The sequence below is a fragment of the Urocampus carinirostris genome, chromosome 20 (assembly GCF_059441175.1).
Source record: "Urocampus carinirostris isolate Australia breed hairy pipefish chromosome 20, RoL_Ucar_1.0, whole genome shotgun sequence".
Classification (NCBI taxonomy): domain Eukaryota; kingdom Metazoa; phylum Chordata; class Actinopteri; order Syngnathiformes; family Syngnathidae; genus Urocampus; species Urocampus carinirostris.
The window spans coordinates 14,917,186-14,942,935 of NC_142368.1; the positions used below are offsets into that span (position 1 = coordinate 14,917,186).

At 41.1% G+C, this 25,750-nt stretch overlaps 1 protein-coding gene across 1 annotated transcript in view; it reads left to right on the forward strand.

The window, feature by feature from the left end:
* nbas (NBAS subunit of NRZ tethering complex) overlaps positions 1-25,750 on the forward strand; it is a 287,616-nt gene that overhangs the window by 243,996 nt on the left and 17,870 nt on the right. Inside the window, exons 50-51 of the mRNA XM_088324534.1 lie at positions 9,953-10,092; positions 20,117-20,264. Coding sequence (XP_088180660.1) covers positions 9,953-10,092; positions 20,117-20,264 — 288 coding nt within the window. The remainder of the gene's footprint in view (positions 1-9,952; positions 10,093-20,116; positions 20,265-25,750) is intronic.

Below are 25,750 nucleotides of genomic sequence, written 5' to 3' on the forward strand. Positions count from 1 at the left end.
GGTTTTTATTTGTCCTGACTACACCTCAAACAATAAAACTCCTGATTCAGTATTCATCCTTTGAATTCCAGCACTCACCTTATTAGCATGCAAGCTTTCATTCCGCTTTGCTCGTTTGACATTGCTCGATGCTACGTGTCCTCGGGGTGCACGCCAAATTAGCCCTCGGACTGAGAAAAAAAAAAGAATAAAGGGCAACAAGACACTGAATCTTTTGTTAATCTTCTCTCCTCAGCACCATTAAGTGCATTATTATGCGTTTAAATAAGACGAACTGTGCATTTTCTCCCAGCATGTTTCCCGTGTGGGGATTGTTTAGGCAACCGTTTGAGAGGGAATGAAATTACTGGGGCTACTTTATTAGGAACTCTTTTGTTTTAGGTTTATGTATCAGTCGGATAAGTTAATACAGTAATCCCTCGGTTATCGCGGTTAATGGGGACCGAGACCACCCGCGTAAACTGAAAATCCGCGAAGTAGCGGCACCCCTTCAAAAATGCTTCAAAAAACCTATACAGGTGTACAGTATACCCCCCTGTATACAGTACACCATATAGATTACGAGTAGGGAGAGAGAGAGTGAAATTCATGTTAACAAAAAAAGAAACCTGTAAAATATGTTGTATGTACACGGAATAGGACTGCGGCGAAACCACTAGGAACCATTCAGTATGATTTTACTTTTGAGCATAGCAGTAACTCACCATGACTAAGCATTGTGTCAGGGCCTCCCCCTCCCCTTCGCAATAAGAGTGTCCACACCGTGTCCTCAGTTGACATAAGCTCGCGCTTGCTCAAGTCAATAAATGCTTTTATGGAGAAGGTAAGGTATATTTTTTAGACCCGCGAAGCTCTGAACCCACAAAAGGGGAACCGGGAACTAGCGAGGTTCCACTGTATGTACCATATTTTCCGCACTACAAGGCGCACTGGACTACGAGGCACATTAAACGGGACTACAATAAGAGCTACCCTGTTTAAGTATAAAAAACAGCTTGTTGGGCTCTTAATACAACGGTATATAACAATGATCAGTCCAAGCATGTCCGGGGGCCAGTTACGGCCCGTGATAAAATTTTTACTGGCCTGCCAGTAATGTTGACCAGAGTATAAGACAGATTTGTACCCATAAAAATAGAAAAATAATATCACTATTTCACCAAATGACGACAGTCGCCCTTTAGCCACCTTGCCCTTAGCCTTACGTGTGAATTTAAACTGTAAATACAAAAAGGAAAGTTGACTGTGAACGCTGCCGCTTCCAGGACGAATGGAAATTGGAGTATTATTTCACCAAATTGTTAAAAAACTGCGTCTAATTTGTCAGGGATGGTGGCTGATTACAAAGAATAGAATGAAAAAAGAGGCACTACCAGACGAAACATGACGACTACAAATAGCTAACTAGAAACGAACGCTGTGAAAAGGTGAAGCAACTGGATCGCCAAGCACTGCGGAGGGTGAATTTATTTTCTGCCGCGTCCACAAAACACTCACCTTTAGTGGTCCCCCACTTCCCGTCAGCCCACGTTTTTTTCGCCCCTTTTTTATTCGCCCGTGGGAAACATATCATGGGGCGGCAGTAGCTCAGGAGGTAGAGCGATCGTTTTAGGATTAAGGGATCCCAGTTCGAATCCCGGCTTGTCCGTGTTACATGTCGAAGTGTCCTTGGGTAAGACATTGAACCCCCAATTACCCCCAATAAGCAGGTTAGCGCCTTACATGGCTGCACAGATCACGGCCGCTATTGGGAAATGTGAAGCACAATGTAAAGCGCTTTGGGAAGTCATTGACTTGAAAAGCGCTATAGAAATGCAGATCATTTCAGATCATTTCAGAATAAGTGTCTGAAATAAAGACATTACAAAAATATACAGTTGCAAATACATATTATACATGGTTACACATATTTACAAAGAAAGACGGTACACTGAGAGTTTTCAAAGCTTTAATAATAATATAACTTTCCTCCCAAACGGTGCCTGTGACAGGGCAGTTAATGGTAGCAACACGCTCGCAACACCGTAAACGGGTCTGGTAAAAAAAACATACCGTACTTGTAAAAATCACGGGACCGTCCTCATCTTCCTCACATGCTGCGTTATGTGCCTTTCTTTTTGCAATTTGCATGATGAGGATATGTCTACGCTAATTTAATTTGTGCACAAGCCAAGAAGTTGCAGTCTTCCTCGGCGCATATATTCCACCTTTTGTACTCGAGCGCCGCTGGCGGCCGTTAGAAGAATGACATCAATTGGCCGCATCACTGAATAAGCCGCAGGGTTGAACGTTTGGGGAAAAAGGTAGCGGCTTATAGTCCGGAATTTACGGTAATTACAAATAACTTTCCAATACTCTGAATAGCCAAAGCAATCCACAGGAAGCCTCATTAGCTTGTTAGCGGTTAGCACGTGACATTCTAAACATTTTGAATGCAACTGCCAAGCCTTGATGTATACGTTGGCATTTCGCCCCACAGCATGATATATCTTTCATTGAAGTTTTTAAACAAGCTTTTTTTTTGTCCACGTGTTTCATTTCCAAAGATGAAAAGGAAGTGTTTAAACGTTTTACGCGCCAAAGGCAAATTTCAAAGCGAGCTGGCAGCTTGCATGACACAGTTATCCAGTAATGCGTTTCTGCCTTGGGGGAGGTAGTCAAGGTGACATATGGAAGAAGTCGTTCAGTTGGAGTTTATGGAAGCTGCGCGCGTCAGTGATGGTTTTTGGATTGTCTGTGTCCATTTCTACAAGCTTGAGGAGCTGTATTTTCACGGCTTTATATAATAAAAAAAATAAAAATTGATTTGATCAATTTCTTGTGAAATGAAATGATCTGCATTTATATAGCGCTTTTCAAGTCAAGACTTTCCAAAGCGCTTTACAATGCGCTTCACATTTCCCAATAGCGGCCTTGCAGCCATGTAAGGCGCTAACCTGCTTATTGGGGGTATTGGGGGTTCAGTGTCTTACCCAAGGAGACTGTTTACCTGACTTGTTTACCTGACTGCCCATTTTGCACATCTGGTTAGCTGCTCCTCTTGCACTATTTGCGCTACTGTAAAATACTATATATAGCCATAATTATTTAGTATATTATTAGTACTCAATACTCCAACTCAATACCACATTTTATTTATATCTGTACATTCAAGGAAACTGTGCGGGTCAGATGTATCGACATTTCGTTCTGTATACACGTGTACTAGAATGACAATAAAGTAGATCTGAATCTGGAATCTGAAACACGCAGGAGTCGGGATTCGAACTGCGATCTCTTGATCCCAAGACGAGCGCTCTACCTCCTGAGCCTCTGCCGCCCCTTGTGTATCAGAAAAAAATAAGTGGGGGAATGTCTAGTACAGAGAAGTAACACATTGTGCTGCAATTAAGATACTTGTTTGCCGACTGTGTCCCCGGTTGTCAAACCCAATCATCTAACTCAGAGTCTATTGACCTTACCACGTGGCGACACCATGACGGACGGTAGAAAACCGTAGTAAACAGTGGACGAAGCCGGTAAATGGTAAACGACAACAACAAAAAAACGCTATACAGATTACGCTAACATGAACGTGTAAAAATAAAAAAAAGGATAAAGAAAAGAATTATGAATAGGATTTCTTACCTTTGTGTGGTGGTCAGCAGAAGGCGCAGGTGGATGGTGGAGCTATTATTTCTTTCTTAAATGCAATAGTTGTACGCACTACTTTTCCTTTTTCACCTGTAGCAACTTTGCTGCTTGCACTGACTTTCTTCGAAGGCGTAAATAGAGGCTAAAACACCCGTACGCCGCTCAGCATGGCACCCTAGCGTACGCACTCACGCATTACTGGCGTTCGAACTCCGATTTTTTGACCGAACAGCATAGCAAGAATTTCTCGAAATTTTTGGTCGGGCTCCGATTTGTTCGAACTGAGAGGCGTTCGAAAACCGAGGTTCCACTGTAATTTGAGGGTTGTGAGTGCCTCAGTTTGATTTGCAGATAAAGATCGTCGTCTTCTGTCATTAAAACAAATACGATAAAACTCCATATCGAGTCCAGAAGTTTGCCAGTTGGCACAGCCCAACGGAAAGCAATGAATCACCATTGTAAAAAGTTCTGGTTTTATTTTTCTGTTGTTGTCATTTTTCTTTGTTTTAACACCAACTGCCCATTCGACTGCTATTTTCAAAGGTGCTCTTGCCTTCTTTGTTACACTCAAGGCAAACACATCAATCTTCCTTTTAGTCATCCTCCTTCCGATCTCTTTCTTCCACTCAGTCGCTTTACTTCCACATCCTCTCACATTTAGTGACCCTATAACTAGGGTTTGCGAGACCTTTCGGTCTCCCGCCCCCCTTTCTTTGCCTTGCTGTCTCTTAGGGAGTAAAGATAGAGAGGAGAGGATCCCCAGTCCCCTCGCTCCCTCCACTTTAGTCGCCTCTTACGACACGCAGCGGACCACAGTGGGAGAATTCTCTTACCTCGAATGAGGAGAGGGCCCCTCACCACAGGGACATTTTGTTGGTGATAGGAAGGAATGGAGAGGTGTTGTGAAAGGATAGTGGGATTGTGGACGCGTTCTTAAGGATGGGCTGGGCACCCGAATGATGCGGCAGGGGTAAACCAGCGAAAGTTGTCGGGCCCCTGCTGTTGAGCAAAAGAGTGTGTTGTTTCACCCTGACCCGAGTGACATGGCCGCTTTCTGGTGTCCCATTTCATCTGGAGGGACGAAAGCATGACCAATTTTGGTGCTGAGGTTCCTAACTTGTTTGGGTGATTGGGCAATTAGGTTGGCCATGGCCCCCAAAATTTTGTGTGTGTTTTTTGCTATTTTGTTTTCCCTTTATCATTTTGTTTTTATTTTATTTTCTTTGTTATTGTATGTGTTTGTCTTGCTGTCGGTCACCCCTCTTGAAGGGATATGACCAGGGTTGGGTAGGGTTACTTTAACTGGATTACTTTAAATTACTTTAGGATTACTCCAATACCAAATATGCTAATAAAAGACAAAAGAAACTAAATATGAATTAAATGACTAAATTTAGTGCAGGCTTGGGGAGTAACGGCAAAAATGATGTTTGGATTGATTTTCATTTAGTTTCTGTCGCATTTGATGTTCGTTTTGTCGGAGATCAAAGAGATCAAAGCCAGGAGAGAAAGCTTACCACGTGTTGTGAGTCATCATTTTATTCATATTTAGTTTATTTTGTCTTTTATTCGCATATTTGGTATTGGAGTAATCCAAAAGTAATTGAAAGTAATCCAGTTAAAGTAACCCTACCCAACCCTGGATATGACCAAGGTAGATAAGATAGCTTCTGCCATGGAAGTGCTTCACTTTGACATTCAGAGCACTGAGCAGAAATCGGGTAATCACCCGCCGTGCGCCCTCCCTATGCTTTGTTTTAATAAGCCACATCATATTATAAGATGCAGTGTTAAAAACGTGGGAAAAAAGTAGCGGCCTGTTATCTGTAATTGACGGTATTTGAGAAGTTATACAGATGCCGGGGGATACATATCCCTAGGCTTAGCCATACTATTTGTCGTTTACTGCATAAATGGCAGAAGCCGGCCGTTACCCGGCGTCCAATCTCCATTCTTCTTTCCCTCCAAAAGAAGACAAAGCGGCGTGACGCTAAACGGGCAGCATTAAAGACTGCGGCCGGACTGACGAGGCGTTAATTATCCATTAGAGTAGCGTGCGGTCCGGAGGAACACCATTAGCCATGAAGGAAGCGCACCGCATTTCCCCCCCTTAGCGTTAAGTAAAGATAAATGATGGTGCACTTCAAGAAAGGGGAAGCACTTTTTGCTAATAAACTCTTTGATGAATAGACTAGCATATCCATTTACCTCCTAATGTTTAGCTTTCCAAAATATGTGGGACTTTGAAAGGTATCAAACCAGTGTTCCCTCTAAGCTGCGCGCGTGCGCAATCGCGCACTGCTCGCACATTCTCGGCGCACAAGAAAATCTAGCCAGCGCACAAAAATCAGGGCTCCAAATTACGAATTAAGAAGCGACTTAAGTCAAAGTTACAGTGCATGAAGGTAAAAAAACACGGGTTCCCCTCACGTTGTGTCATAAATGCGGTATTTTGAAGTCGAGTCGGAGTAGAACGAAGTTGAGTAAAGTTAGTAGAGTCGGTCGAGAACCGGCTTCTTCGGCTCGGCTCACTAAAAAGGGTCCTAAATGGCTCTTCACGTTGTTTTTGCTTCTTTAATCCCAACATGACCAAATATTATGTAAAATTATGCACGAAATGACTTAAAGGAAGGGGGAATAGAACGAAAAAGAAAAAAATACCAAAAAAATTTAGAAAAAAGCCAGAAAAAAAGAAATGTAGGAAACAAGTAAATAGAGAACAAAAAGAAAAAAAGACAAGCTTGGAAAAAATAAACACAATGATCACACAAACGCTCTTCTTTTTCCCTGTTTTTTTCTATTTTTTTTTTTTAATTCTTTTTTAAAAAAATTGTCATTGTGTTTATCGTTTACTAGCTGTTACTTTTTTCTATTTGTTCTCTATTTACCTTTTTCCTTTGTTTATTTCTTTTCTTTTTTCTGGCTTTTTTCTGAATTTTTCCTTCTTTTTTCTCTTCCTTTTGTTTCTTTCTTTTCTTAGCTTTTCACTCCTTTTTCATTTTGGTATTTTTTTCTTTTTTGTTCTATTCCCCCTTCCTTTAAGTCATTTTGTGCATCATTTTACATAATATTCGATCATATTGGGATTAATGAAGCAAAAACAACCTGAAGAGCCGTTCGGGACCCGAAAGAGCTGGTTCCTTTAAGTGAGCTGAGCCGAGGAAGCCGGTTCTCGAAAAACTCTACTGACTTTGCTCAACTTCGTTCTACTTCGACCTTGACTTCAAAATACCACATTTATAACACAGTGTCAGGGGAACCCGTTTATTTTGACCTTCATGCACTATAATTTTGACTTAATTGGCTTCTTAATTAGCAATTTTGAGCCCTGATTTTCGTGAGCCGGCTCGATTTTCTTGTGTGCGGAAAAGCTCTGGGCAGTGCGCAATTGCCACACAACACAATTTTCTCCAACGATCAGCCAAAATGCAGATAAAAGCTTGCAATGTGGGACTGTTCTTCTTAAAGGTCTGCCATCAATTATTTAATCACACACGGAAGCCTGATGGAGCCCAGGCAACCTGTGCAAGGATACACTTAGCCACTTATTCATTTTCTTCTCCCAAAGAAATCATGCCGTGAACTATGAAACGGCAGCAGAAGCCAATATTTAAGAAGATGGTAATTAAGGGCTGCGCTCACATCTTCTCCCGCTTTCACTTTTGTCGCTATTCAAACTCTCCCTTCTCATAATGTCACCTCATGAATAGCTTTTGCCAGACGGGCGTAGGTTTTATTGATAAAAGTATCGGAACACCTGGCCATTACTCGCACCGTGAAGCGAATCCTAATCATTCGGATGGGTTTTATATTTTGGGCCGGATCGCGTGGAGTTTTTCGTTCCGAAAGCAATGGAAATGCCGTCTTTTGTGTTCTGACGGAAGGTGGTAAAGTAATCGACCGCAGGTCACAATAGTCTCGACTCACGTCATGGTTCTCTGTGAATATTACTATTTTGGGTGGCTTATCGGTCCTGTTATGTTCTCACCAGAACAATGACTAGTATCAATGAGACTTGAGAAAGTGAGAAGACATTCAATATGTTGTAGTTCCAATACAGGGTTGCTATACATTCATGTTTATATGTATATATATATATATATATATATATACCGTATTTTCCGCACTATAAGGCGCACCGGGTTATAGGGCGCACCCCGAAAAAATAGTTTTTGGTCCTATATTTGACATACATAAGACGCACCGGATTATAAGGCGCTACAATGGGAACGTGGACAAAACAGTCAGATGGTTCAGTCCAACTGATTACCCCCTTAACATTCCAAAAGCTTGCAAAGACGCAAATACGTGTCGAGAACACGTGCGGATGCGGTGTCCGTACGATGTCACTCAAATGCATCGTTCCATCATTCGGAAGGTTAAAGTCTTGGGATTCAAGAAATGCCAACCATTCCTTACTGTGCATATGACAATAAACACTTGGAATTGAGTTGAATTTAAAAATAGACACTCCATTCCATCCATTATCTGCACCGCTTATCACAGAAACATCGAGTTCAGTCTGAAACAAGATACAGGGAAAATATAAAGCCGAAGTAGCTCACCGAAGTCGTTGTGTTCAGTAATAATGTGCAGCCATGGTCCTCTTATATCCGTGAGTTTAGTAAATCCAGGAGAATAAAATATTTAAAAATACAGAATAGTAAAACATGTTTTATCTATGCTGTAGACAACCAAACTTGCTATTCACATTCATCTTTTTCGGCCAATTGCAGGCTTTGTTTTGCCGCTTAAGCCTATGCCAGCCTGTAAATGATAAAAAGGATCCGCCCTTTGACCTCCGAATAACTTTAGCCAATAGTGATCGAGTCAACTGATGATTGACACATTGGTTAGCCAATGAAACGCCGGTAAATAAATCCCAGCATACACCGCGGACTACTTGGCGTTCGGGGGGAAATCTAGTCGGCGGCTGCAAGTTAGTTGGAAGACTTTGCGATTTAATATTGATCCATAAATAAGGCGCACTGTAATATAAGGCGCATGGTCAGCTTTTGAAAAAAATGAAGACTTTTAGGTGCGCCTTATAGTGCGGAAAATACGGTGTGTGTACATATATATATATATATATATATATATATATATAAAGAGGAAGGCCGCGATTGACGTGGATGGATGGTGTTATGAGTGCACTGCAGGAAAGAGGTCGAAATATAATGGAAGCTAAAGCTCTTGTTGGTGATAGGAATGAGTGGAGATGTGTTGTGAAAGGATAGTAGGACGTTTGGACGCGTTCTAAGGGATGGGCAGGGCACCTGTGTGATGCGGCAGGGGTAAACCAGTGAAAACTGTCGCGCTCTAATGTTGAACAGAACAGTGTCTTGTGTCACCCTGACCCGAGTGTCATGGCCGCTTTCTGGTGTCCCATTTCATCTGGAGGGTGTTTGGGCAATTGGGTTGGCCATGGTCCAAAAAATTTCACGTGTGTTTTTTTTTCCCCTTTTATTTTCTTTGTTATTGTATGTGTTTGTCTTGGTTTCTTGAGGGATATGACCACGGTAGATAGATAGTGTTTTATTTGCTACTTTTTCCCTTTTTTATTTTATTTGATGTTTTTATTTTATTTTTATTTTATTTTTTTTAATTTTATTTTTTTGTATGTGTTTGTCTTGCTATCAGTCATCCGTCTCGAGGGATATGACCAGGATAGATAGTTATAATTCCATGCGCCTTGTAGTCCAATGTGCTTTATATGTGAAAAATGTTTCACAAAAACTATTTTTGGGGGGTGCAATGTGTTCCATTATGCGGAAAATAACTAACTAATAAATATTTAATTATTAATAGTGTAATTAGTTTCCCTGTACTACCTCATGAGCAGATAATTCGTATATAATAAGAAAAACAAGTACTTGCCTGATCACTGGAATGTTTTTTTTTTGTTTTGTTTTTTTGCAAATATAAAATTGGGAAATTTCCTACAGCACACGAGTTGAAAACACTGCCCTAACCCTCGATTTTATACTGTGGGACCTCGCTACTTCGCGGTTCCAGGTTCGCGGGTTCAGAGCTTCGCGGGTCTAACTAATAATGATAATCAAAAAATAAAATAATAATTTAAAAAAGCATTTTTGAAGGGGCGTCGCTACTTGGCGGATTTTTAGTTTTTTAATTAACCGCGATAACCGAGGGATTACTGTAGTTTTGAATGTTCTTTAACCTGAGTTAGTGTGTTTAGCTCTCTTTCTTCGTAAAAACCTTAAAGCTTTGACTTGCCGATTATAAAATTGAAGTGTGCCTCCCTGGGCTTCTAGAAAGCAAGCAACGTAACCCGATCCCCTGCCTGCTGCTCCTCCAGGTGCAGATAGAAGAGGTGGAGAACGAGGAGAAGCGCTACAAGCTCTTCCTGGAGCTTTTGGAGGCGTCGCGCCAATGGGAAGACTTCCAGACGCTCATCTTGCTCCTGCAAGCGTGGCCGCCCATGATGCAAGAGGACGTGTAAGATGAGTTAATCGCTTCTCGCGTGGTTGCGACCGACACCGGGCGGCTATGTTCTTAAATCCGGCTTACAAGCTGTTTGCATTCCCCACTTCCTCTATAGCAGGGGTCGGGAGCATTTTTGACCCAAAGAGCCATAAAAGCAAAAATAAATTGAGAGAGCTACATCCTATATTTTCAGACAAAATTGAAAAAACTGCCAAACACGCTTTCTAGACAAAAGCTAATTCTTCAGCACATTTGATTTCACTGTTTCATTTGATGATTTCATCAAATGTATGAAATGATAATCATGCCAAATCCTGTGTCCCAAATCAATGTCAATAACCCATTTACAATTTGTCTTCCACCTTCAGTTAAGAGTGTTGAGGCCATTTTTTCATGACGTTTGTCCTTAACGGTTTCAAAATAATGTGCATGCAGAGTTCTTTTGTAAAAATGTCACAAATGACTGCAAACCATAAGCATGTCGTCATATTAACTGCACTAAGCGAGAGAGAGAGAGAGAGAAGGAAGTGCCTTGCGCTGTGTGCAGGGATCCGCCCACCTGTACTGCTCACCCAATCAAAGTCGTTTGCCAGCGTTTTTATTACAGTTCAAATGGTTTCTTATCGAACTTCTGCATTAAGTTGCTTCTGCTTTATATGGAACAAAACCGGGATGAAATCACTTGACTTTGGAACGCCACAGAGAGATGTGGAATACCCTAAATTCAGGACTATAGAGCGCACCTGATTATAAGCCGCACCCACCACATTTCGGGAGGAAAACCGACTTTGTACATACACAAGCCGCACCTGTATATAGGCCGCATGCGCCCACATTGAAAAACGCAATTCAAACACAAAATTTACCAATACCCGATTAAGTCCGAAAAACACAGCCCGCAGATTGAACGGAAAATGATACCGGTAGTTAAGATGTAATGCAGACCTGAAGAGTCCAGGTGCCTGTTGAAAGTAATCCAAGGAAAAAAGTGTATATTTCCAAAGGTAAGGGTGGGAAAAATGTATATCCACTATTGTCAGCCGCGTCCACAAACACGTCTCACCTTTACTCCACTTCCCGTTAGCCCGCGTTTGCCCCGCCCCTTCTTTCTCATTTGCTCGTGCAGAACATATCAGAATAAGTTTCTAAAATAAATACATTACAAAAATGTACAGTTGCAAATACATGTTATACATGGTTATACATATTTACGAAAAAAGACACCGAGAGTTTTCAAAGCTTTAATAATAATATTATAACTTTCATCCCAAACCGTGCCTGTGAAGGGTAGCAAAACGCTACTAGCAACACACTCTCAACACAGTAAACAGATCTGTTAAAAAAACATTGCGCTCGCAAAGTAAATGTTGGACTGCACGATTGCATGTAACTTGAAAGTTGCGTCATGTGTCTTTTTTTTTTGCATTTTGCATGATGAGGATATGTCTACACTTATTTAATTTGTGTACAAGCTAAGAAGTTGCAGTCTAAATCTTACCTTTGGTACTCGAGCGCCGCTGGCGGCCGTTAGAAAAATGACATAAATTGGCCGCATCACTGACTAAGCCGCAGGGTTGAAAGTTTGGGGAAAAAAGTAGCGTCTTATAGTCCGGAATTTACGGTAGATTTTTTTCGGAGCCATACGTACTCATGAAAAGAGCCATATATGGCTCCCGAGCCATAGGTTCCCTACCCCTGCTCTATAGACTCTATGAAGTGTTATTTCGTCCTGCTTAGGGGCAGCATACGATTCGGGAACCCAGCTGGTACAAAGTTTCACTTGAGAAATGAGTCGGTGTAGCATCTGGCATGTCTCAGCGGTGTTCGCTGGCGTTGGAAATGACGTCACGTCTCCGACACGGCTGAGGACTCGAACGTGAGATTTGATCCCTGCGGCGTGGTCACAGCACGCGCAACGCCAAAATCTTGATGAGAATTCAGGTGGACGTTTATCCACTATGGAAAGGGTAGCGAGTGGATAAGATAAGCGTGATTGATGTTTATTATTTCACCATGATCTGTTAGGGACTAGAAATAGTGCTAGGTGCATTATAATAAGCGGAGAGAATTACACTTCGGTGTTTCAGTGGCTTGCGAAACTATTTGACCCCCTTGAACTTTGACCTTTTGCAGACTTCAAACATAATGATATAAAATTGTAATTTCTTGTGAAGAATCAACAATAAATGGGACACAATCATGAAGTTCATCTTTTACTTGTGAGGAGTAAGGGGTAGGAGGGGTGTTTTTGGCTGACTCTGCCCCCTGCTGCACGCCTGTTTCCCAGAGTCCGAGCACGCTAATGAGCGCGGATCGCATTAATTTTCCACAAGGGATAATAAAATGCATGAAGGTAAATAATAATAAAAAAAAATCAGCAGGGAGGGGGGAAGCCCGACTTGGCCCGAACCCTAATGTAATGATTGACAATTTGGGCTCGGCTTAAGATTTTACCTCTAGTCGATAACGCGTAAAGTGGTAGTGTTGGTAAGTATTACTTCATCTCGCTTTATAATAAAGCAGTCGTAAACTTAATTACTAGTCCCAAGTCAAGATTTGTTGTTGTTGGAACTGGAAAAAGCAGAAGATTTTTTTTTTTTAAATACCGTAAATTCCGGACTATAGAGAGCACCTGATTATAAGCCGCACCCACCACATTTTAAGAGGAAAACCGATTTTGTACATACACAAGCCGCGCACGCGCCCACATTTAGACATGTAACACAAACACAAAATTAACCCAAACCCGACTTCAAGTCCCGCGATTGAAACTGAATGTCCTTCATTAAGGTCCACAGTCCCAAAATCACAGCCGGCGAAATGAACGGAAAATGATACCGGTACTAAAGGTTTGATGCAGACCTGCAGAGTCCGGGTCCCGTTGAAAGTAATCCAAGGAAAAAAGTGTATATTTCCAAAGGTAAGTGTGGGAAAAATATATAAGATGAGCATATTTACTCACGCAACTCCTTTTTCTTTAACCAACTTTTTACCCCCTCTTCTTTCCTTCTCCGTCTCTCACCTTTAGCGGTCCCCACTTAAACTCGGCACCCCGCGTTTGTTCCGCCCCTCATTTTTTGTTCACCCGTGCAAAACATATCAGAATAAGTGTCTAAAAGAAATACATTACAGTTGCAAATACATATTATACATGGGTTACACATATTTACAAAGAAAGAAAGACGGTACACCGAGAGAGTTTTCAAAGCTTTAATAATAATAATAATAATGATATAGCTTTGACAGGGCAGTTAATGGTAGCAACACTCGAGCGCCGCTAGCGGCCGTTAGAAAAATGACATCAATTGGCCGCATCACTGAATAAGCCGCAGGGTTGAAAGTTAGGGAAAAAAGTAGCGGCTTACAGTCCGGAATTTACAGTAGTTAGGCATTTTTAAGTCTAACACATAAAACAGTAGTGTTGGTGAGAATGCTTTTTTGGTCCCCCAAAGAAATCTTAATGCCCGGAGGTCTGAAGTTAATAATAATTGCATTAGAGATGACACTTTTGGTAAATTCAGCATAAAAGGAATAATTGCGAGTTTTTTTTCGCCTCTGGCTTTTGTTTTGTGTCCTGAAGTCCTTAGCTTGACACAAGGACACTTGAGTGTTCCCTTTTCTGCATCTTCACGCGAGTCCTGGAATGCTTAATAAAACACGACGATGCTCCTCCATCTCTTAATCCTCCTTGCACACTCTGAGGAGATTTTCTCCGAGCACCTCCAGAGGCTACGTTATTCTCCCCCCCCCCCTTTTGATTTGAGTATCGCCTTGTCTTTTTTTGCACGTTCAGGCTCCCTGACTGTTAGTTTGGTTAGCTTGTTAGCTCGCTAATAATGTATGTAATAGTGTATCCGTAAAATAGTGGCTTCTCCCTCGGTGTTAAATGAGTTTTTCTCGCAGCTACCTTTTATTCCAATTTGCCTATAAAATTTAATGACTCCTTCCTCAATCCCCCAAGGGGTTTTATGGAAATCATTTTGTTAGATTTCATATTGTCCCGCTCACAAACAATTGGCAATAAAAAAAAATAATAGAATCTCTCTGTTCCTCCTGCTTAATTAGGTCTGGCTTTGCCGAAGTAGGGTGACATTAGCTTGGAAATGACTTCGCGATAAATCTTCCCCATTGCTGTGAGACACACTGGAGCAGGTTTCTATGAGAGGCGGTTCGTGTGGCAAATCGTACTTGCTCTCACGTATAACATCAAACTCACACCTGCAAAACTATGCTCTCATATAGAAACGGTCACGCCCACGCACACACTACTATACCATAAATTCTGGACTATAAGCCGCTACTTTTTTCCCCAACTTTCAACCCTGCGGCTTATTCAGTGATTCTTCTCCATCTCTTAATCCTATATTATTATTATTAAAGCTTTGAAAACTCTCTCGGTGTACCGTCTTTCTTTGTAAATATGTGTAACCCATGTATAATATGTATTTGCAACTGTATACTTTTGTAATGTATTTATTTGTATTTATTTTAGACACTTATTCTGATGTGTTTTGCACGTGGGATCGAAAAATGAGGGGCGGAACAAACGCGGGGTGCCGAGTTTAAGTGGGGACCGCTAAAGGTGAGGGACGGACAAGGAAAGAAGAGGGGGTAAAAATTTGGTTAAAGAAAAAGGAGTTGCGTGAGTAAATGTGTTCATCATATTTTTCCCACCCTTACCTTTGGAAATATACACTTTTTTCCTTGGATTACTTTCAACGGGACCCGGACTCTGCAGGTCTGCATCAAACCTTTAAGTACCGGTATCATTTTCCGTTCATTTTGCCGGCTGTGATTTTTGGACGGTGAACTTTAATGAAGGACATTTAGTTTCAATCGTGGGACTCGAAGTTGGGTTTGGGTTAATTATGTGTTTGTGTTACATGTTTAAATGTGGGCGCTTGCGGCTTATATACTAATGCGGCTTGTGTATGTACAAAATCGGTTTTCCTCTTTAAATGTGGTGGGTGCGGCTTATAATCAGGTGCGCTCTGTAGTCCGGAATTTACGGTATACTTGCTCTCACGTGCTAATTTTCTCATGCTTTTACACACATTACTTCACTATCTCACGCAAACACTATTATACTCTCTTACACACCTACTATTCTTTTGGAGTTTTCACTTCACCTCTCAATGTTGTTTTACTTCAGGTACTTTTGGTAACCATGGCAATGCACACTGACCTGTGTGTATATGTTGTACAGTTTGACGTCAAATTAAAGTTGCTCCCAGTATGTGCGAGGCAGTATAGTAGTGAGTATACGAGATTAAAGTAATATGTGCACGACCGTATAGTAGTGTTTGAATAAGAGTAGCGGGATGTGTGAGAGTATAGTAGTATGTGCAAGAGTGTATAGTTATAACATAAGATAAATAGTAGTAAGTGCGAGAGTGTATAGTAGTGTGTTTATGCGATTATAGTAATGTGTGACAAAGTATAGTAAAATGTGCAACACGCTAGTGCGCATGAGAGTGTGAGAGTAGTAGTATATGTAAGAGAGTATAGTATAGGAGTGTGTACGAGTACAGTCGTGTGTATGAGAGTATAGGAGTGTGTATAAGAGAATATAGTAGTATGGGTGAGTAAAGCTGGACGTGAGAGAGTACAGTAGTGTGCGAGTGTATGACTGTCTATATGAGAGGATTGTGCAAGTGTGAGAGCAAGTACGATTTACTTCTCAATCGGCCTCTCGCAAGGTTTAAGCTACGCTAATCACACGTGCGAGTGTAAACATCGCACCAACTCAAAATGGGTTTCCTTCCCCCTTGTACTTGTATAATGAGGTCGGGCTATCACGCTAACGTCACTATTAGCTAGCTGTCGGCTCCCCTGCTGCGCTAACGATAGTGCCGCAGCTAAAAGCAGCGTCTGTGAATCAAACACTACATGTTTTTTTGATGTCGTCTCGTCATCTGCAGAAAATCGGTTTTAAAATGTAGGTAGAGGCAGGGTAAAAAAAATAAGTCAAGTACGCGGCACATAAAACATAATACAGTGGAACTTCGCTAGTTCGCGGTTCCACTTTTGCGGGTCCAGAGCTTCGCGGGTGTAAAAAATAGACCTTACCTTCTCAATAAAAGCATTTATTGACTTGACGCCATTGAGCGCGAGCTTATGTCAACTGAGGACACGGTGTGGACACTCTTATTGTGAAGGGGAGGGGGAGGCCCTGACACAATGCTTAGTCATTGCCGCTTCGCTCACCCCCCCTCTCCTTCAACTCCTCCCACCTCACCCCCTTCTTATGTGGCGCTGTTTATCATGGAGTAACTCGGCAACACGACGTAAGTATATTCTCTTCCGTCACATTTCATCTCAAGTTTGACTTTATTACAAGGAGTGCAGAATTATTAGGCAAGTTGTATTTTTGAGGATTAATTTTATTATTGAACAACAACCATGTTCTTAATGAACCCAAAAGTCTCATTGATATCAAAGCTGAATATTTTGGAAGTTGGAGTGGGGCTTTTTTAGTTTTAGCTATTTTAGGAGGATATGTGTGTGTGCAGGTGACTATTACTGTGCATAATTATTAGGCAACTTAACAAAAAACAAATGTATACCCATTTCAATTATTTATTTTCATCAGGGAAACCAATATAACAGCTCAACATTCACAAATATACATTTCTGACATTCAAAAACAAAACAAAAACAAATCAGTGACCAATATAGCCACCTTTCTTTGCAAGGACACTCAAAAGCCTGCCATCCATGGATTCTGTCAGTGCTTTGATCTGTTCACGATCAACATTGCGTGCAGCAGCAACCACAGCCTCCCAGACACTGTTCAGAGAGGTGTACTGTTTTCCCTCCTTGTAAATCTCACATTTGATGAGGGACCACAGGTTCTCTATGGGGTCCAGATCAGGTGAACAAGGAGGCCATGTCATTAGTTTTTCTTCTTTTAGACCCTTTCTTGCCAGCCACGCTGTGGAGTACTTGGATGCGTGTGACGGAGCGTTGTCCTGCATGAAAATCATGTTTTTCTTGAAGGATGCGGACTTCTTCCTGTACCACTGCTTGAAGAAGGTGTCTTCCAGAAACTGGCAGTAGGACTGGGAGTTGAGCTTGAGTCCATCCTCAACCCGAAAAGGCCCCACAAGCTCATCTTTGATGATACCAGCCCATACCAGTACCCCACCTCCACCTTGCTGGCGTCTGAGGCAGACTGGAGCTCTCTGCCCTTTACCGATCCAGCCACGGGCCCATCCATCTGGCCCATCAAGACTCACTCTCATTTCATCAGTCCATAAAACCTTAGAAAAATCCGTCTTGAGATTTTTCTTGGCCCAGTCTTGACGTTTCAGCTTGTGTGTCTTGTTCAGTGGTGGCCGTTTTTCAGCCTTTCTTACCTTGGCCATGTCTCTGAGTATTGCACACCTTGTGCTTTTGGGCACTCCAGTGATGTTGCAGCTCTGAAATATGGCAAAACTGGTGGCAAGTGGCATCTTGGTAGCTGTACGCTTGACTTTTCTCAGTTCACGGGCAGTTATTTTGCGCCTTGGTTTTTCTACACGCTTCTTGCGACCCTGTTGACTATTTTGAATGTAACGCTTGATTGTTCGATGATCACGCTTCAGAAGCTTGGCAATTTTAAGAGTGCTGCATCCCTCTGCAAGATATCTCACTATTTTTGACTTTTCAGAGCCTGTCAAGTCCCTCTTCTGACCCATTTTGCCAAAGGAAAGGAAGTTGCCTAATAATTATGCACACCTGATATAGGGTGTTGATGTCATTAGACCACACCCCTTCTCATTACAGAGATGCACATCACCTGATATGCTTAATTGGTAGTAGGCTTTCGAGCCTATACAGCTTGGAGTAAGACAACATGCATAAAGAGGATGATGTGGTCAAAATACTCATTTGCCTAATAATTCTGCACTCCCTGTATACCAAAAGCGAGCGGTTGTTTGTACTACCTAAACGCGGCTAATCGTGTGTGGTTTCGTGTATTTGTCGTAAAAGCTGTTCGATGCCCCTAGCTAAAGTATGTTGTTATTGTCAGAAGGTAGCTCTTTCACTTTCATTAAAATGAACACAGACCATTTTTTTGAACTGTTGTTTCCCAAAACGCTTCACCAACACTCATCAAATATCACATTTTCACTGTTTTTATTTTCAATATGTAACCGGTAGTGTTAACAAGCCAAATAAACTGCGATGGCTGCATTTTTTTTGGTTTTTTTGTTATAACATGAATTTCTCTCTCTACCCATATTCTATATGGTGTACAGTATACAGGGGGGGTATACTGTATACTTGTATAGGTTTTTTTAAGCATTTTTGAAGGGGCGCCGCTACTTCGCGGATTTTCCGTCTTAGCGGGTGGTCTTGGTCCCCATTAACCGCGATAACCCAGGGATTACTATAGTGTGTTTTTTTACAAAATTGTATTCTGTGTTAATATAGAACTGTCCTTGGTAGTCATGTTTCTTTTAGCTGGTATTGACTGGCCTTGACAGAGGAAGAAATCAAGGTAGAAAGGTCCAAAAGAGATCAATTTGTACTCACCTCTGCTGGCCCCTTTGTCGAGACGTGGTCGAAATCCAATAGGCGAAGTCGGCAGAGATGATAAAAACACTTTTTCGGTCAGTTGCTTGAGCCAGCTATCTCAGTAGATTTGTGTTTTTTTTTTCATATTCTGTGGATTCAAGTATACGATTAGATCTTGCTAATTTGTGGATGGCTAAATCTTGATATTAAGGTGTCCAAACTACAACCCGAGGGCCGATTGGGTCCCAATGGCCAAAGTTTAGCGCGCCCGGCATATACTCTAATCTTATTCAAATAAATGTGTTCGTGTGGGTTTCAGATCAGGGGGTGTCAAAATAGTCGGTCCAGCCCTTTGAGACTTTAGTGATTATAGGCTATACAAATAAACATGACGACTACATGGCCCTCAGTGGGAAAAAAGGTAAATACTGATCAAATTAGCCCTAGGCAGGTGCTAGCTATCAACCTTTCCAGTGTGTTGTCTGACTCTCATTATGTTCCTCACATGCAGCAATTATCGTAAATTCCGGACTATAGAGCACACCTGATTATAAGCCGCACCCACCACATTTTAAGAGGAAAACCGATTTTGTACACACACAAGCCGCACCTGAACATAAGCCGCATGCGCCCACATTTTTAACATGTAACACAAACACAAAATTAACCCAAACCCGACTTCAAGTCCCGCGATTGAAACTAAATGTCCTTCATTAAAGTACACAGTCCAAAAATCACAGCAGGCAAAATGAACGGAAAATGATACCGGTACTTAAGGTTTGATGCAGACTTGCAGAGTCCGGGTCCCGTTGAAAAGAATCCATGGAAAAAAGTGTATATTTCCAAAGGTAAGGGTGGGAAAAATATATATTCACTAAATATAAATCTCCTGACGGACAGATATTTTCGTTTCATAAATCTAAGACGGTCCTCCTTTGAAATCTGGAATTTTCTTTTCGGTGGCGTTTGTTTTTGCTTTCAATCTGATCTGCACAGTCGAAACACCTCGGCCATCTGCTCTCTTTGTGTTCACCCAGTCTTCTAGAAGGTTTTCCAGTTCGGGCCACCTAGTTTTATTACCTCGGAAAGCTTTTTTTCGCCTTTTTACATTTCTCCAGTTCTTCCTGCTGCTGTTTCCAGCGTCTCACCATCGATTCGTTTATGCCAAGTTTACGTGCAGTAGCTGTTTCCTTCTTTATGGGACTGCTCGATTGCTTTTAGCTTGAAAGCTGCGTCATGTGCCTTTCTTTTTGCATTTTGCATGATGAGGGTATGTTTACGCTAATTTACTTTGTGCACAAAGAAGTTGCAGTCTTCCTTGGCGCATATATTTCACCGGTCTAAATCTTACCTTTTGTACTCGAGCGCCGCTGGCGGCCGTTAGAAAAATGACATCAATTGGCCGCATCACTGAATAAGCCGCAGGGTTGAATGTTTGGGAAAAAAGTAGCGGCTTATAGTCCGGAATTTACGGTAATCCAAAGTTGTCAGAACGCAGTGGACGATAATGCAAGACTTCGCTTTCTTTCCCCAGGGCCTTCTCCGAGCGCAACCCCTGGGTTATGCTAACGTCAGCCATGCTGACCCGGTGCAATGACCCCGAGTTGGAATTGGACGTCGGTGACCGGGTACTTACCATGGTACGAGACCTCTACAACACCAAACACAAGCTCCCGGCACAGGTAAAACAAAAAAAACATTGATTGGACGCTTGTTGCTAGGTGGTTTTAGCTGGGTCTGGAATGCCCCAAATGAGCTAGCTGTCAGTTTCTCTAACCCAAAATAACCGCGATGTACCTGTCCCACCAAATATCCACATTCACGCTGGACTGGATGATGAGGTTTTATTACAGTTTCTGCAGATGAAATGAACATTAGCTTCTCTGCTGGATTTGATCTCTTTGATCTCGTTGGCAGCTCGCTCTGTAGACTGCCCAAAGCATATCAAAGAGCTTTCTTTTCAATTTACATAAAATACATTTTAGAATATCACAATATATTTTTACATCCATTTTAACAAGATACTTTTAACAAGAGATCGTATAGTGTTTTTTTTTAACGTTTACAATGAATTTAACATATTTTACTTTAGTCTGAATTTTAACCACCATCATCCTTTTTATATACATGAGAAAATAGAAATAAGAACAATAATGAGTATAAAACCGGATACAATTTACCTGCAGATGAAATGAGTCACAACATTAGCTTCTCTGCTGGCTTTGATCGCTACAAGGGGAATTAACATTTTAGTACAACAGAAAGAAAACGAAAATAAATCCAAACAGCTTGACAACATCAATCACATTACTTTGCATGTTGAGAGATTTGTCAGCTGTTGTTATAATGTTTAAAACTAAATATCCCATGCTGTAACAATGACAATAAAGGTATATTCTATTCTATCCTATGTGATGCCCTCTAGTGTATCCAGTGTTGGGCGCGTTATTGGGGGAAAAAAAGTTATTACTTAAACTTACTAGTTAGTTATTTCATTTAAAGAGTATTTTCATTTGGCCCGACAAACGAAAAGGTTCAGATATGTCAGTATAAAAAATAGTAAATAAAATACTGCTAATTAAAACTATTTTTGGGTGTCCCCATTGTCTCAGTACAACAAAAACACTACTGCAAAAATACTACAAAATGACTAAAAAACAAAATAACACATTTTGTGCTTATAAACAAGGACCTAGTATATCATTTGGCTTTTATTCAGGAAAAAGCCCTAAAACAATACAACAGAAATATTACTATACTAAATACTAAATGACAGAAAACTACAACACACATATTTCTAAATAAATGCAACAAAAATCCTACTGTGGAAATATTACAAAAAAAAAATACTTACGAGATACTACAAATAATACTACTATGAAATCCTTCAAAAAATGCCACTACAGTATTACCGTAAAACAAAAGTACTACTACAGAAATATTATGACAGGAATAGTACAAAAATACAACTACAGTAATACAGTAAAACATACACTACATACATTTTACAATGGAAATACTACAAAGGTACTACAGAAATACTTCAAAAATAAAACTGCACACAACTCAATTTCAAATTCAATGTTCGAAACAGCGACCTACTACATTGCTTTAATTAAACCGATTTGACTCATCTATTTAAAAAAATATATAAAGAAATACAATATGCAGAAGGCAGCATGGCGGCGCAGTTCTTAGGTCTTGGGAACCTCCTGCGTGGGTTCAAATCCAGCTCCAGACTTCCTGTGCGGAGTTTGTATGTTCTCCCCGTGCTTGCGTGGGTTCCCTCTGGGCACTCCAGTTTCCTTCCACATTCCAAAAACATGCATTTCAGGTGGATTGGCCGGTCCAAATTGTCCCTAGGTGTGACTGAGCGAGGGAGTTGTCTGTCCCTGTGTGCCCTGCGATTGGCTGGCAACCAGTTCAGGGTTTCCCCTGCCCACTGCCCGATGATTGCTGGGATGGGCTCCAGCACCCCCGCGACCCTACTGAGGATAAGCGGTGCAGCGAATGAGATGAGATGAGACAATATGCAGATGTCTGCATGTAAATTAATTCCTTAATACAGACATGTCTTCCGGATTGGCGCCTTGGCCCACCACTCCAAATAGTCGCCCACCCCTTGCAGTATTTTATAATGATGCGTTACGGCGCTCGTTACCGAGAAAAGTAGTTGCGAGCCTTTGTAACCCGTTCGTCCCAACGCCGATGCCCTCCCCCAGCAATAATACAGTGTTCATTTGAGCTGTGAAAAGTGATGGGTCCCGGGGACTCGCATGCTCCAAAATCTATGGGTCCCAACAGAGATCTATGGCTCCCAAAAATTGAGTCTTATCGCGGTTGAAATTGTAAATCGGCGACAAATATATAATATAAATCTATATATTCATTCAGTTTTAATCATCAGTTTATTAGTAATACAAATCAGTTATCACTTCAGATTTTTCAGTTCACAATATTGTACACTATACAAAATAATATTGCTGAACTATTTATATATTCTTGCCTTTTTAATCATTACAATTAATTGGTAATACAAAGCAGTTATCACTTAAAATTTTTCATTTCATATATTCTTCGTGGTTTGCTGTCCTGCCATAGTTGTAATGCCTTCTCAAAGTCCAATCCATTATCATCCCCTCATAGCGTCACCAGGAGTAGAATTTAGTCCATTTTGGCAGAAAAGTCCTTTTCTTGCTTGTATTCTTCTGTTAATTTTCTTTCGTCGAATCGTTCGCTTCAAAACACATGTTTTCCTTGCCTTCGCGGTCTTTTGAAGAATGTCTCCGCTGTTTTTTCGTGCCGGAATTATCGCCGTTGTTATCACTTTCTGCGTTATGTTTCGACTTATTACCGACACTGAAGAAATGACCAATTTTTTGTTGATTTGCACCTTATACTAACTGTTTTTTCGGAGGCATGCTTCTCTTTCACTCGACAACCGCTACAACAATGACGTCATCTCGAAGCAACAAGATCTCGTTTGCCGAGATCAGCGCGAGACCAAAACAACAATGGCAGGTCTGCCTGACGAAACGTTTGGAGTGCGGTAAATCTTTATTAATAAAAAAAAAAAAAGGAATCGGGGAATAGTGAGAATTTGGTGTCAAAAAAAAGTTGCGTCCTGGAGACGCACGTTGATTTGACCCGATGCATCCCCAGCAAAAATGATGCGTCTAGGATGCAAGGACGCAGGCAAACCAGAACACTGATAATATCCACGGCCCTGGGAGCCAAACGCCGATTTCTCCATTCTAGCGCCCAGCTCGCTGCAATATTAGTTTAGCGCTTATGCTATTCAGCTCCAAAAGGCGACCGTCTGCTGAGTGGCCGTGCAATATCGTCGTCGGAAATGTGTCCGGGTGCGAAGAGGAGGGGGTCGTCGTTTGACTGCGTTCCACTTTAATTTGAATGCGGCAGAATGAAACCAGCAGAGCAAAGGAGTCAGGTTGCATTGTAATAGCCATATATTACTTGCAACGGCGGCACACTGTGTGCTCGGGTGCACACCAGACCTTCTTAAAGGCGACTTCGCCGTGCATTTTCTTTAGCGTCCTTTTAATGAGATTTCCCCTGTGTTTGCCACATTTTTTCGTACCACCCACAGCTGTTATTAGATTATTTCAGCCGGAGAAAATAATTAAAACCGTGCCATTATTTGGGGAATTGGAGTAGGCAGGTAGTTGGATACTTAATTAGCTTGATGGGAAGTGAAGTAGCTAGGCAGCTAACTTATTAGAGAGACAGGTACGTAGGTGAGAAAGCAGCTAGCTCATTAAGATGATACATAATTAGACAGTGCCGGTGGGATTTTCCCACATTAATTCAACAAGAAATAGTACCCTTTTCAAACAAAAAACACAATATAGTACAGTGTTATTGTTTGCCCGCGTCCTAGACTCATCATTTTTGCTGGGGACGCAACGTGAGTCAACGTGCGTCCCCGGGACGCAACTTTTTTGACACAAAATTGACATTATTACCCGATTACTTTTTTTTAATAAAGATTTATCACACTCCAATCTTTTCGTCAGGCAGATTCGCCATTGTTGTTTTGGTCTCGCGGTTCGAGATTTCGTCCGCACGCCGATCTTGGCAAACTGGTCATTTATCAGTGTCAGTAATAAGTCGAAACATAATGCAGAGAGTGATAACAATGGCAAAAATTCCGGCAAGGAAAGCACGTGTGTTGAAGTAAACGATTCAACAAAAGAAAAGAAAAAAAAGAATACTTCTAGCAAGAAAAGGACTTTTTTGCCAAAATGGACTCAATTATATTCCTGGTGACGCTATGAGGAGGATGATAATGGAGGCTACATGTTCTGTGATGCGTGTACCCAGCGTGACAAAAAAACTGCATTGCATAGACCATTTCGCATTACGAACTTTCAGAAAAGCACATTGGATCGGCACAACGACAATGAAAACCACAAATTAGCTATGGAAATTCTGTTGCTGCAATTGTATTATCAATAAACGGTGATAATTAAAACGGAATGTATATATAGATTTAGATTATATATTTTTCGCCGATTTACAATTTCAATATAACACAAAATTTTGGGGAGCCATAGATCTCTGTTGGGACCCATAGATTTTTGAACATGCGAGTCCCCCGGACCCATCACTTTTCACAGCTCAAATGAACACTGATAGTATGTGAAGTATAATACATGGGTGTAACAGCTGTTTTTGAGGGTGCTCAAGCATCCACCAAATTCAACCCAAGCACCTTCAAAAATTATAGCATTTGTAAAACTCCCTTGTCCTTAATAAAGGACAGGATCTGTGAGATTTTTGTAGTATTTCTGTAGAATGTATTTAGTATTACTTTAGGTGTATTTTTGTAGAAATTCTGTACTCATACCATAGTGGTATTTTTGTAGTGTTACTACGTGTAAATGCAGTGTTTCTATTTTTGTAAAAATTCTGATTCTTTTGTCTTATGTTTGTCACAGACATTTTTAGACATACTACAGAAATACTAGAACAAAAAATACTACTACAGTAATAGAACAGAAAAATACAGAAATATTACAACACAAATACTACAAAAAAAATATACAACTACAGTAATAATACAAAACCTGCAGAGTCCAGGTCCCGTTGAAAGTAATCCAAGGAAAAAAGTGTATATTTCCAAAGGTAAGGGTGGAAAGAATATATACCCTCTATTGTCCGCCGCGTCCACAAACACTCACCTTTACCCCCACTTCCCGTCAGCCCGCGTTTTTTCCGCCCCTTCTTTTCTATCCGCTTCTTTTTTATATATCAGATGAAGACATTTACTCACGCAACTCCTTTTTCTTGAACCAACTTTTTACCCCCTCTTCTTTCCTTGTCCGTCCCTCACCTTTAGCGGTCCCCACTTAAACTCGGCACCCCGCGTTTGTTCCGCCCCTCACTTTTCGTTCACCCGTGCAAAACATATCAGAATAAGTGTCTAAAATAAATACAAATAAATACATGACAAAAATATACAGTTGCATATACATATTATACATGGGTTACACATCTACAAAGAAAGATCGTACACCGAGAGAGTTTTAAAAGCTTTAATAATAATAATATAGCTTTGACAGAGCAGTTAATGGTAGCAACACTCGAGCGCCGCTAACGGTCGTTAGAAAAATGACATCAATTGGCCGCATCACAGAATAAGCCGCAG